Genomic DNA, 14,738 nt, shown 5'->3' on the forward strand with positions numbered 1-14,738 from the left:
GGGAGGGAGGACTCAGCCAAGTCTAGGTAGGGACAGTCAAGGAAAGCCATGGGGTATTCTTCTTGGTAATTCAGAAGGACTGACATCTGTCATTGATCACAGAATGGTATTCTCCATAATGACAAACACGTACAGTCTGCGGTCGGTTTCTTCCTGAAACAGATTTCAGGACATTCTTGTTGTCGGTTCTTTCCTTTTGTCTGACTCTTTACTCAGTGATGGTGGGTTGTGATGGGAACAGTTTACATAGAATTTTCATTTAAAATTCCTTTATTTAAGTTGTCAAATGTAGATTGTTGCGGTTGATCTGTCTGGCAATCTGTGACAAAACCAGTGTGCAAACACATGAAAGAATTGAAGACCCTTTGTTGGAAGCGTGCTTTGAAAGGAGACAACTGGGCACCTGCCATCATTAACAATGCTGAGATACAGCCTCTGGGAGGGACCCAAGTTTACTGAGTCTTTCTGCATCAGCGGGAACAGCAAAGAGGTGGTTGCATGCTAGCTCTGGGTGTGGGTATCAAATAGACTTTAAAACCACAGTTTCCCTCAGTGATTTAGCTTCAGACTCAGTAGCATTTGTTTTCATGTCTTTCAGTTGAACAAAGGGCTCCATATCTAGATTTAAAATGAATAGGTCCTGTAGCCAGATTAGGTGGTTATGGGTAATACTTGTTTCCTTTTATCAAGAACCAACTGCTTCAAGAGTTTGGTGAGTTCTGTCGATGACTTCAGGTGGCAGGCCTTTAAATACTCTCAAGGGCATGAGTCAGTCTCTCACAAGAGCCCCCTTTGCTGATTATTGGCACTACTGTGTTCGTTCCGACACTGTCTACCATGTGGAAAGTGACCTCAGCTATTCTGGCAAAGCATCTTGTGAAGACAGTCCTGAGGAAAGTGTCAGCCATAAGCTGACAGTCTTCTCATGGCCTGTTTGGCACAGGGGTTACTGGTCAGCCTGTGTTTCAAGTCATTTGTGGGATTTCTTAAGAATACGGCAGTGTCCTGGGTACCTGGGTGGCTCAGTCAGTTAAGCATCTGACTTCAGCTCAAGTCATGATGATTCCATGGTTCATGGGTTCAAGCCCCGCGTCTGGCTCTGTGCTGACAGTTCAGAGCCTGGAGCCTGCTTCGGGTTCTGTGTCTCCCTCTCTCTCTGTCCCTCCCCTGCTCTCTCTTTCTCTTTCAAAAATGAATAAACATTAAAAAAAAGAATACAGCAGTGTCCTGAGGATCATTCTGAATTGGAGACACCTCCTGGGCTTTTCATCCTAGTTTTAGCCAAACTTAGTGGCTAAGCCTTTTTAATATCACATAGGGTAGGTCTGAAAAACTGTGTGGCATCTCCTGCCCTGCCTTTTCCCCTTCCTGCCCTGGTGCCCGACCCTGTGTGTGGTGCAACTGGTAGGTCAGAGCTGAGTTTGAATATCAGCTCTGCCACCTGCCAACTGGGTGAATTACTTCCTCTCTCTCAGCCATATTTCCCTCATCCATGGAGATAATTACAAGAGTCCCCACTTTGTAGACTCACTGTGAAGATGGAGTGAGATCAGGGATACAAAGAGCCTGACAGAGGCTGGATATTCCCTGGATACTCACCAAGTGGTCATGTCATTTGTGTCATTTGCTGGGTGTGGCTCATTGTGGACTTCTCTCACTTGGCCTTCTCCTGTTTGCCTCTTCCAGCCCCTCTGGGGTTTAGTTCCCCTGGCTGTGGTCAGGGTGATCATGGGGAGCTCCTTAGACTTGTAGGGCTCACCACTATCCAGTGTCCCCCTTGGGCTGACCTGGCTTCCATCATCTTATTTGCTTTCTAGCATCTTCAGGTTTCTGGACTCCTGTCACTCTTTTGTACTTTTTTTTTTTTTAAACTATGAAGTGATCTTGTCCCCTGGTTAAAGAGGATACTCTGCCAGGTAGAGGCGGAGGTGGAGGTGGGAGCTAGATGAGGGAGATGGATGGGCAGTGGACAGAAGCATCGTGTCAAGCTGAGCAAAGGCTCATGCCCTAATTCTAAACTTTTCTTTGCTTTCTAGGTTGTGTGTTTGAGGGTGTGCAGTACCGAGAAGGGGAGGAATTTCAGCCAGAAGGAAACAAATGTACCAGGTGTTCCTGTGTTGTAAGTACTGCCCTGGATGTTCTAAGGGTGTCCCTTCTGGTTCATTGTGGATGAGATCCACCAAGAACAGCCTTGAGTTTCTTTACAGTCTTTCCTCCTCTCCCTCCAGATGTGGACCCAAGGAAAAAGTCTGCTGCTCTAGGGCAGGTTTCTCAATCTTGGCACTCTTGCAATTCTGGGGTGGGTAATTCTTTGTGGTATGGGCTGTCCTGTACATCGTAGGGTGTTTAGCATTATCCCTGGTTATGATGCATTAGGTGCCAATAGCACTTACACCCCTAAGTTATGATAACCAGAAATGTTTGCAGATGTTGTCACATGTCTCCTGGAGAGCAAGATCACACCTGGTTGAGAATCACTGGTTTGAATGAAGATTGAGGGAGGGAGGCTGGTTTCCCTCCACTGCCTTCTTCTTTGGGAAGATTTGGGTTCTCTCTTCTTTGGGGCAGAGAAGCTTCTGGCTGAGGCAGCTGTTGAGTTATTCAACGTAGTCAGATGGGAAGCAGATGGGGATAAGTGCAGCTTGCTTCAGTGTTTTCTGTGGGGTGAGAGAACCTAATCTGAGGCTTGGTCATTTTCACTGGCGGGGGGTGGGATGGATTGGAGGAAATGGCCACTAAACTGTGGATTCAGAGCAGAGTGGGGATTAGTGAGACAAAGCCATAGACTTGCCTTTCTAAGAATTTTTGACTTGAATTCATATACAGAGGATAGCTTCAGAGTGCTTAGGAATGAAAGAAGAAAGTTGGCGTATGCTATAATTTTAAAGGGATATTTTTAATAAATGTATTTTAAATTTGGAGTAAGATCATTGGTGGTGATGATGGTAATGGTGACGATGGGAAATCTAGTCTTATTCAGTGCTCCAGGTTATTTACAGTAGGGAGTTAGCACAACCATATATTTTTAAAACTTTTAATCTTTTATAATGAAGAACATATAGTATGCATATCAGAATATTAAAAAAACATACATAGAGAACTTCAGTATCCTAATTTCACCAAAGTAGAATCAAATGTGAACCATCATAAATCACAGTCTTAGCATTTGCCATTTCTCTGCATGTCTTTTCTAAAGTCTTTCCCTCTCCCTACATCAGACATGCACACACAACCTAGACAGTCCATATTAAGGTAAACATGACCAAGAGTGATGGTTTTTGTATGGGGGAAAAGAAGGAAAGAAAGGAAGGGAGGCAGAGAGAAGAGTATATAAGAAGTATGTAATATGAGGTATTATAATACCCATAATACTATAATAATATACAAAAATACAAAAGTAATTTCCTGATAAACAGAAGTTTGCATATTCAGACTCAACTGCCATGTTTTTCTCCTCTTGCTAATTATGTTTAAATAGTTTTATGTTATTTTTATGTAAATAAGCCATTAACTGGTGCCCATGTCTTAATTTTATTTCTTCCATGTTGGTAAAGTTTTCTGATAATTTTTTTTTTAAATTTAGTCTCATTCTTTTGGGTAAATTGAAGAAAAACAAGACACATTTCAGTAGGAAATTTTCAATCTGCATCTGTATGAATTGTCTTTTCCATAAAGGTGGGCCAAGGTTAGGCAGCTAAGCCTCCTTGGAGAGGAAGTTCAGCAGGTGGCAGGAGGATGGAAGGCTGCTGCGGTTTTACTGGTGACAATCACACAAAGTTATCCAATGTTGGGAACTGCGAATGAGTTTAGGAATTATATGTACAGGGGTCACAAACTCAAATGTGCTCAAGGCATTCAGATCTCTTGTGTTTGTAAACACAAGCATGCTGAACAAAACATACCTGAGAGCCAAGTTCAGGTGCCTGGAAGTCCTGCTTCCATTTTCAATTGAAGAAATAAAAATCCAGAGATGTTACTTGCCAAAGCTTTCCTGCTAGTGAGTCTTCTCCAGACATATATTCTGTATCTTTTCTCTATTCCTGTATTTTAATTTCCTAATTTCCTAATCCTGTATTCTTTCTAGCTCTCTGTGTTGCCACCCTTAACACATAAGGGGCAGTGAATGGCTTTTTCTTATGTTCCTAATGTCGGTTTTTAAGCTAATAAGTAGAAGAGAGGAGGGAGCTCTTGCTTGGGGATCAGACATTTGTATGCAGGCTTGGATATGAGGAGGGCCCTGAGAGCAGTTTTTCTTTTTGTGGACACAAAAATTTGAGGTGTAAGCTTTGTCTTTTTGTAGCTTGTTATTAAAATAACGTCATTTTTAATATTCTTTCACGTTGCTGCCTTTTGATGTAGTACCCTAAAAGAAAAAAAAAAAGATAATGTCTTGGCAGCAAATGGCCCTGTTCTTGAAAGTGATGACTACAGATGTTTGCTTTTGAAGTAACATTGCAAATGTACAGACTGGCTCAGGGGTATGTATGTGGTATCTGCGTGCATATATATTTGTATGTGTGTATGTCTGTATCTACAAGTGTATATATCCACATAACTATACAAATCTATATAAACAAGCTTATAAATGCAAACACACACATTTACATGTCCAAGTTTGGATTCCCCCAGAAACAGGCCCTGAGATAAGGATTTACATGTAAGTCATTTCCTTAGAGAGGACACTGGCAGAGGAGTGTGGTGATGACTCTGGGGAGGAGGGGAGGCACCCTGGCGAGGGGGTGTCACCAAGCAAGTATCCTTGTACCGACCAGAGTGCACTCCTGCCGGGCAAATTTTGGAAGCCAGTATGAGATTCATGCCTCAGAATTTCCTGCTGAGAGGTGGAGAACATGAGATATGTTTACAGCAACTCCCTTCTACTCCAGAGGGGTATTGATTGGGTACCAATATGAGCCTGCCACTCAGGTGACAAAGTGGCCTCTAGCAGTGAGAGGAAGAAGCACAGGTGCTGGCCGTTGGGAGTCTGGCATGCACACTCATGTGGTAAGGGTGAGAGGATGGAGGTGGGGCAGCAACATAGTCAGCTACGGCTTATTTGTATATGTATATGGCACATGTACACACATGAACTATACATTAATATTTTCATGTCTCTAAATATGTATGTATATATATGTAGACACACGCATATACCCATATGTATATATGCATGCACACGTCTTTAGAACACTGGACCATCAGTGTTTTCCTTTGCTCATGCTGCTGGCCTGGTCTGGAACTCCTTTCTTTTCCTTCTTCACCTGGTGAGTGCTTGAGCTTTCAAAGTCGGTTATCACCACCCCACTGCAACTAACTCGGTGACCACTTCATTCCCCAGATGGTAGCAACCGCAGTTTTCTCATTTGTGTTCCTAAGGCTCTCACTGGCTAGCTCACCTGCCATCTTTCCCTTCCTCCTTCTCTCACATGTGCGTGCATACACATACACACACGCACCCACACACATGCACACACACACACACACACACTTCCAGGTAGCAGGTTGTAGCTTCTGCATGTCTTTCTAACCTCGCCACTGAGCACTGTGAGTGTTCAGTGTCTTCTATTGCTATCTTATGACGTAGGACACTGAAACCCAGTAATCGCTTCTCTTCCAGTGACAATTCTGCCCTTCAGAGCTGACCTGCGCCTTCTGGCCTGGGAGAATCTATTGTAGGTAGATATCCCGTTCTCATTAGGGTTCTGCCTGCCTGGGAGCACCCCATACAGAGTCATGCACATGTGAGGCATCCCCCGTGTGTACTCCGTCTCTGATGGATGACTTACCAACTCTCCGAGGTGCTCCTTGCTCTCAAGGAGATATCACATAAGCCAAGTGGTGCCATGTGGCTTACATTTTACATTCGGCCCTTTTTTGTTTCACTCTCCGAATTTGTGAAAATGGTCTACCCATGTTTTTGTGATGTGGTGACAGGGGCAGACCACCAGAAAAGACATTTCATCTTATTGAGATGGATTCCTTAGATAATGAAACAGATGCCTTGCGCATGATTTTACATCCTCGATTTAGGGCAGGCATTCCAGTATATACGGCATTCCAGACAGCTGAGAGCATGCTAACGTGTGACGATATCTGGGGAGGATTTCACAACCTCTTGCTCTTACTCGTTCCAGAAGCAGAGCATCTAACATTTTTAGGTGTGAATATCATCGTGACTCACAGAAAAATGCAGCGCTTTACTATCCCTTGTTAAACTATATAACCCCCATGTACCCATTACATAAATAAGAGAGCCAAGAGAATTACTTCTCCAGAGCCCTAATACTAATCAGGGGGGTGAAAACTGGAGTGCTTCTGGCTGTTCTATAGAGTTGTCTGAGTCATACTGGAGTGCGTTCCCTATGGCACGTGTTCAGTGTGAACAGGTCCTATGCTCCTTTTAAAATGGAAAGAGGAGGATTCTTTCCTAACACAGAAGCAAAGAATTGTTTATAAAGTATACCAAGCATTGGTTAAAGTATACCAAGCAAAGAATTGTTTATAAAGTATACCGAGCATTGGTTAAAGCCTGCATCTGTTTCTTTTTTGTTTAAGTTTGAATTTTTACTACCTGCCTAACTGGACAGCATGCAGTTCCGTTTGCCTTTGTTTGGTCAAGTTTTCAGGGAACAGGATGGTGGCAGTTGGCACAGACATTTCTGTAAAACCCAATGTCTTCAGACTTGTAAGACTAAAGACCAAGGTGCCAATGAGAGATGTTTGTGTTCTCTTTTAGTAAACTATTTTAAGAACCCTATGGGCTCAGCGTTCTTGGAAATTCCTTACCGAAGGGAGTAAAGCCCACAGAGTTGTAGGATACTCTTAAAAGAGTGGCAAGTCCTCAGTCTGCAAAACGAGCCAAATTAACTGGCCAAGATCAATTACTTTTGCTGACAAAGGCGTATTAAGTTCAGAGGATTTTTACTAATAAACATGGGTTGTTAATGGGCTGTCTGTGATGAAGGAGCTGTACTTTATTGGCTCTTAGAAGCCATGAAGTCCATAAACACCTTTGCTCTCACTTACACTTTAGATATTGCAAAGTGCTGTCTCCCAGGGAAAGTGAAACTCCTAAGAAGGTTATTTGGAGAGAACAAAGAAAATGGAGATCTTCATGGTTCCCGTTCCTCTTAGACCAAATTCCTTAAGATGTTCTGCACAGCCTGGCTTGGCCCGACCTCTCCCCAAGCTCTCTGGCCTCATCTGTGGCCCTCCCACATTCTGTCTGCTCTGGCCCCTGGGCAGATCTTCAGGATCCTCATGACTCAAAGCGTGGACCCGACCAGCAGTGTTGGTCTTACCTGAGAGCTTGTTAGAAATGCAGAAGCCCAGGCCCTACCCCAGACCTACTGAATTGAAATCTGGAGTTTAATAAGATCCCTGGAGGATTTACTTGCCAAATAAAGTTTGAGGGGCATGGTCTAATATCTCATAGCCTTTACCTGGGCTGCCTTTTCTCTCCTTTCTTCTCCTTATCACCCCCCATGCTTAGCTAATACCCACTTATCCCGCACTCGGAAGCCCAAACATTTCCTTTTTAGGGAAACTCGGTCTGATTCTCAAGATGAGATCAGGTCATGTTGCTAAACCTTTTAGGGCAGCCCATACTTTACTTCCCAAATATTTAAAATGATTTATAATTAGATTTGTTTGTTTGCGACGATTGTATTTGACTCCATGAGGGAAAAATGGTTTGTATCCTTAGTGCTTGATATGTAATGGGCATACATAGTAATTGCTGAATTTATGAACAAATGACTGCTGAGTTTGATTTTCCTTTCTTTCCCCATTGCCTCTCTCTCCACTCTGCTAATTTAGTTTCCCCCTGCACGTTTAGTCTTTGCAAGTTCAGCAGGGAATAGAGAGATGCACATCACAGTAGATGAGCTCAGAAAGGAAGATGGATTTATGTTCAGCTGCTGTAGCACTTATAATAAATTGCTTTGTATGGAATGCAGATGACTTCCCTGGAGAGGTCTTCTCTGGAACGTGTGCCTTAAGCCTCAAAGATTCCTACTACTCATGGCAGCAGGAAGATGCAACCGCAGGAAGCACTTGCCAACTGTCAGGACCACTTGCTGTGGCAGAGCTTTGAAAAGAGAGCATGATTCGCAACTTTTAGAGTTGACCTTGCCCTGAAGTAAGGGGGAGACATGTCTGACCTCTCCCTGTTCCAGTGTGTTCGGCTTCGGATTGCACTTCCCTACAATAGGAAGCAGTGAGACATCTCATTATTTCTGTGGTCACGTGATGCCACGGCAATCCAAGTTACATATTCCCATCCACATGGCTGCTCCTCCTGCATGGGGACTTGGGACCCTCCATGCCTGAAACTTCTCACAGGGCCTCTCCCTTACTTGTTGTAATATGTGCAATTTGGCACATTTTAGACACAGGCTGTCATTATATCTTCCTTATCCACAGGGAGAAATTTGGCTACATCTGGGCAATAAATTGGAGAATTGAGCAATTATCGAGTGAATTGGATTAATGTGGGCAGTTTATCTAAATGGTGTGGGCCCCAAACCTTCAGAATAGTTTTCAAAAGTAGTCTGAAATGTTGGTATAATTGTTGGAATGTTCTGTTTTGCATTGTGGATGTACCAGCACCCTGAGGACAAAAAGTTCTTGGTTTTGAATAGTCAGTTGAAAAAAAGAGTCTTTTCTTTAAGATGTGGATAGCACTTGACCACTAGGAGGGGCCTCCAACTTGCTTAGAGAAGTAGCTGGTGCTATACTTATTTTTGGCTAGATCATGAGGTTCTGAATCCCGGTGTTTTATGTTAGAATGAATCGGAGCAGTTGTAATCTGTCAGCTAAGACTTCTCTTGGAAAGTCTATTGTAATGCCATTCTCTTTATTTTATTTTTTTTTTTTTCAACGTTTATTTATTTTTGGGACAGAGAGAGACAGAGCATGAACGGGGGAGGGGCAGAGAGAGAGGGAGACACAGAATCGGAAACAGGCTCCAGGCTCTGAGCCATCAGCCCAGAGCCTGACGCGGGGCTCGAACTCACGGACCGCGAGATCGTGACCTGGCTGAAGTCGGACACTTAACCGACTGCGCCACCCAGGCGCCCCAATGCCATTCTCTTTAGATAGAATCCATAAATGTACAACTGTTGTCATGGGAGCGTCAAATTCTTGCTTCTTGAAAATGCCACCAAAATAACCTGTTTGTAAGGCAAAGCCAAGTTTTTTGCTTACTGTGTTTATTGGTCATTACCTTGACAGAGGCTTAAAATAATGTTTTAGAAGGAAGAAGGCAAAGGTGAGATATTTATGAGCTTTGGGTGGCAGGATCTAGTTTAAGGTGGGTTTTTCACTGTAAGGTCTTGATTTGGAGTGGTCTACTGATAGACTCATATGATATACTAGTCTAGAATTGGTGGGAACAGCGAGGCCAGGGCTCCAAGGGGGATCTTAAAGAGTTCATGAGCCTCGTTGAGTTATCTGTATTACTAGTTGAGTACTTTTAAGGAGTTCCTGACATCAACAGGAAGCTTACTTTTTTTGATGTTAAAAAGTCTGGGGATAACTGTTGTATGTTTGAAATCCTATTTTAGCCCTGCCTCCTGTGTTTTCAGTCCAAATCCTAGATTTTAGTCCCTATATATGTCTTTATTTTTTGTGGCTTCTAAGCTTCCTTATGCTTATTTCTTTATATAATTTATAACTGAAGCAGCCTATAAAGTTATTTTTCTACATAACATGACAGTTTTTCTAGATGGCTGTTGAACATTTATAGGAAAACACATACTTTGAAAAGAGATAGCAAATGATTTATTTACAGGAGCATTATTGATAGTAATAGCTACTTTTACTGTGTGTGTCCTGTGCCAGATACTTGTAATGATTTCACATTAATTTTCAAAATTTTCCTGCAATCCAGGGAGGTATTAGCCCCATTTTTTTTTTTTTTTTTTGGTGAAGAAATTGAGATTCTGAGTTTAAAAGCTTGCCTAAGATCAAAGAGCTAATAAGAATTGAAATCTTGAACTGCTTGATTATAAAGCCACATGTCATTTCTCTCTCATCTACCCTCCCTCCCCCTGACCAATCAGTGTAATTTTGAGATATTATGTCTGATTATAGGCATTTGGAAGTGGGAAATGCCATTTGAATCTATGGAGTGAAGAGCAACCAGACATTTTGAGAGAGAAATAATGGTGAGGTGAGCATTTTTGGTGCAATTTTGGTGCAAGAGGTACAAACACAATAAAAGTGTGAATTACACTTCTCTGTCAGAAGTTCACAAGTCTAAGCAAGTTTAAACTCATACCAGATTTCAGCCTTGGGCATTCAGCCTAAGTATATGTCACCATGATGCCAGAGTGGATGAAGAACACGTATCTGTTACCCTCACATCGGTTGGAGAACAGAGACACCGTGATCTATAGTGTGTTTCCTCGCCAAGAAATTGTGAATACACAAAGAACATGTGATAGTTGCTGGGACAGAGCCAGTCTCACTGCCTCTGCTTCTAAAGAGATAGAAATAAATGTTTATCTGATGGGGCCTATCTATCCCTTGCAGTAGTCACCAACAGAGTTGAAGCAGCAATTGGGAGAGCCTTCTTTAGAGATTATACAGAGGAGTTGGGTTCCCCTGGACATGAGTTTCAGTGGTTCCGTGAGTGGATATTTGTCCTCTCGGTAGAATGAAGGGGCAATTGTATGATTGCTTTTGAGCAGTTGCTTTTCTCCTATCCATCTAAAAGCAGATGCATTTACATAGTTGAGTAGAGTTTGGTAAGAAAATGAGCTCGATTGGTTAAATCTCATCCCATTGTATCCTTGCAAAGATCATTCCGTCAATTTTTCCCCTCTCCCTTTTATACTCTTTAAGTTCTGTCACAATGATGAGCCCCCTTTATCTCCTAAAAATCCAGGAAGGATATTGATTTTACTAAATGCTAAAGAATTTCCCACCTGTTTAGCCATTCCTCCTTCCATCTTTTCATCCATCATTTATCTCTACAGCCAGCCAACCATTATTAATTTAACGATGGTTGTCTCCTATGTGTTAGTATATTAGGCACTGAGCACTCAAAGATGAAGAAGATTTCATTTTTATCTCCAGACAATTATAATCTATTGACTTGGGTATATTAAAAATACATCCCAAATTGAACCACCCTGCAGCATTTTTCGTGTACAAAGTATAAGATGATATTATATGATAATATGGACCAACTATATAAATTATGTAATTTGTATAGAGTATATAATTATATATAATTATATAATTATAAAAATTTCAGGTGGGATTCTATCTGACAAGACAGATAGAAACAACTGTACAATTCAAAGATAATCACTGTTCATAGGATTTGATACATTTCCTTCCAACCTTTTTTCTCCATATTTACATATAGTTATAAAGCTAGATAGGATCACATTCTATATGCAGTCTTGTATCTTGGTTATTTTCATTTATCATTATATTGTGAACGTATCTCCATCTCATTCAAAAGTCACCAAAAATTGGAAAATATTTTTAATAGCTACATAATATTCTGTCAGTATACTATGAATTATTTAGTCATTTTTTGGTATTAAAAAACTTAATGCTGTTCTCAGTTTTCACAGTTATGAGTAAACAACAAACATCTTTGAAAATTAATCTTTCTTTGTTTCTCTGATTGTTTTCTTAGGCTAAACTCATAGAAGTATAATTAACGGGTCAAGGATACGAACACTTCTGTGTGTGTGTGTGTGTGTTGCTAAAATAACTCATGTAAGTGATGCCCTAATTTCCACCTCAATCTTCAACACATAGATGTCTTGCACCAAGAGTGTTTTTTCATTTGTAAACCTTGTTTTCATTGACATTTTACTTCTGAAACTGAATATTATTCATATGTCAAAGTCTGTTGTATTTTTTCTGTAACTTGTGTTTTTATTTCTCATTTTTCTACCGAGTGCTTAAAGTTCTATTGAATGTATGTATGTATGTATGTATGTATGTATGTATGTATGTATGTAGGATATTCATCTCCTCCTTGTTATGCAAAGGTGTGTTTTTAAAAGCACAGACAAAAATGCTGTGTGTATAGTTGTACCTTAGTGTGTATGTTGCATGTTGGATACTGGCAGAGTTTGCCAAAAATCCTGTGTGTTCTTCCAATATTTTCTCTTCCAATCTTGATCCAAACATATTAACAAAATGTGAGTCTACATTGTTACCTCTCAAATGTAATTAATCTGAGACTTTTCTTTGTTTAAGCTCCTCTCTTTCCACCTCTGACCCCTTCATTTTGAGACAGTGATCTTCTGTACCTGTTCCTAGGCTAAAGTGAAGCTATTCTTTGAGTTTCTACAATGCCTCTTTCCTAACCCACAGCTCTGCAGTCTCTCTGTCTCCCCACAGGTTTCTCTTTGTCTCGTGGCTCAGAGTGTGAAAGATCCCTCCTGATCCCTTCTCAGGCTGTTATTCCACTGGGACTCTTGTTTCCATCCTTTCCTACCTTCCCTCATTCTGTGGTTTAGATTTTGTTTCTTGTGGACAAGCATAACGTGCCTTACACCTTTGAGTGCAGTGTCCTGCATGTAGGAAACAGTAAATATTTGACTAAATGCCTGGTCTTACACTTTCTGATTGGAGTATCCGTGTTATTGGAAATGAGTTATACAATCTAGAGCCTTCTACCTTCCTACTTGGAACTTTGTTTCAATCTTCAAGGCAATAAGCTACATATTCACGTTTTTCTTTCATTGAGCATAGTGACTTGAAGGGTTTATGATAAATCTGTAGAGGGAAGAGAATCCAATCTAAAGTATTTTATTTTATTCTATTTTAATTTTTAAGTTTATTTTGAGAGAGAGACAGAGAGAGAGAGAGAGAGAGAGAGAGAGAGAGAGAGAGAGGAGGGGAGGTGCAGAGAGAGAGGGAGAGAGGGAGGGAGAGAATCCCAAGCAGGCTGCATGCCTGGTGTGAAGTCCAACGTGGGGCTTGATCTCATGACCCTGAGATCACGACCTGAGCTGAAATCAAGAGTCAGACACTTAACTGACTGAGCCATCCAGGCATTCCAAAAACTGACAAGGAGACTTCTAAATGGCCGTGTTCAGAGGGAGGGGTGAGGGTGATGCCTCGGCCTCATGGGAGGGCAAGTGTCAGAAAGTATCTCTCTGTGGTGTGGGAGGACGGGAAAGGAAACATCTATTAATAAAAGTAAAAAGAAATACTCCATTTTGTCAACAAAATAGAATAAAACATCAGTGTTATGATACTTTAGAATATTTCCAGATGTTTTGATCTTTTGTTTTGTTTTGTTTTTCTGTTATTACCACGAAAAGTTAATTTTTTAAAATATTAGTACTATGGGTCTGCTCTTTGTTTCTGCTTTATGGCTCCCTCTCCCCTCCCTGTGCTCTTCCTTCCCTTTTCCTTTCCCTCCTGCTTCCATTCTCCCTGTCATTTCCAGACATCCTTAAGCTGCTGTGCTTTGATTCTCATCAGTATCTCAGCACGATAGCCTGTTTTAATAAAGTAGTGTAACTCACTTTCATTGCCATCTTGGTCTCTCCTCGAATAGCCATCCCAGAGTTCTGTACACATGAGATATTCAGGAATTATCTTTTGAATGAATTGATTACACATTTTGGCACCTTTTAAATGTCATTCAAATGTTCAATTTGGAGGGTGGCAGTGCTTTTGTGGTCCTGTGAATGGCTTCAATTACCACCATTCCCTTTGAGTGGAATTTTAAATGATACCACTTGTTTAATGTAAGCAGCAATGTGTTGGGATCGCAGGGAGCCACACAGAAGAATATTTCCCCTGCACACATCCAACATTGTCTTCTAAAGCTCATCCCTGAGCCTACACTGAGTCAGCGCAGTGAATCATCCCTTGTAAACCCACCTAAATACTTAGTGTGGTTTAGAAGGTCCAGCTTGAAATATCAAGCAGATTTTGCTATTTGGAAAGGGGACAGGCCTCCAGGATCTGGATGAACCTTCTGTACAAGGAGCACCATGAAATGTATAAACAACCCAAGTTATATCCAGTGTCAAATATTATCTATCACACAATTCTGTGCACTGCTGTTTTGTTCTAGGGCCTCTTCTGTTCCCTATGATACACATCAGCATCAGACAATCTGATCATGATTAACAGTATTCTATTCCAGATGTCCTATGTGGGGACTTTTTAAACCTCTGAATATTGCTGGAGTTAAACACACACAAAAAACTGCTACTCATAATGAACAAAAACAAAGGCCATAGTTTGTCCATGACATTCTCTTTAGTGAGGGGAAAAAACATACCTGTTTCATTTTCGGTCTGATTAAATATAAATTTGTAATGTAATCAAAACATCAATAAAAGCAGTTATTCCTTACAAAGGAGTATACTTTGGTCATGTTTTAAGAACAAAAATTCAATAATAGAAAAGTTACTTTTTAATTGCAAAATGAGTATGAAGAATTACTCTCACCACATCATTCATATTGATACACATCTTACTTTTTTTCATGCTTTAATCGGGCAAAACAAGCTTTAATATACTTTCACATTTTGGTTGTAGGGCTGTGTTGACTTTAGGGTTATTTTCCCATACCAATCTGAGTTTATGAATGTGATTGGTAGATGACAGGAGTGAGAGTTCTTGACATTGGTGGGAAATGTGTTTCTTTTCAGCTTCAAGTTCAAGAAAAGTAGAGGGAGGGGACTCTTGAGAATTTTTGGTTTTGTTATTAGGTTTTCAGCATCCATAATATTCATAAGCAA

General features: G+C 41.0%; 1 protein-coding gene across 4 annotated transcripts in view; it reads left to right on the top strand.

Annotated features, from left to right (window-relative positions):
- The window catches only part of BMPER (BMP binding endothelial regulator), a 251,696-nt gene that overhangs the window by 64,161 nt on the left and 172,797 nt on the right, over positions 1–14,738 (top strand). For all 4 annotated transcript variants that reach the window (XM_045495284.1, XM_045495283.1, XM_045495281.1 and 1 more), the window contains exon 6: positions 2,037–2,119. In XM_045495284.1, coding sequence (XP_045351240.1) covers positions 2,037–2,119 — 83 coding nt within the window. The remainder of the gene's footprint in view (positions 1–2,036; positions 2,120–14,738) is intronic.

This window comes from Leopardus geoffroyi, chromosome A2 (assembly GCF_018350155.1).
Source record: "Leopardus geoffroyi isolate Oge1 chromosome A2, O.geoffroyi_Oge1_pat1.0, whole genome shotgun sequence".
NCBI classification, from domain to species: Eukaryota; Metazoa; Chordata; class Mammalia; order Carnivora; family Felidae; genus Leopardus; species Leopardus geoffroyi.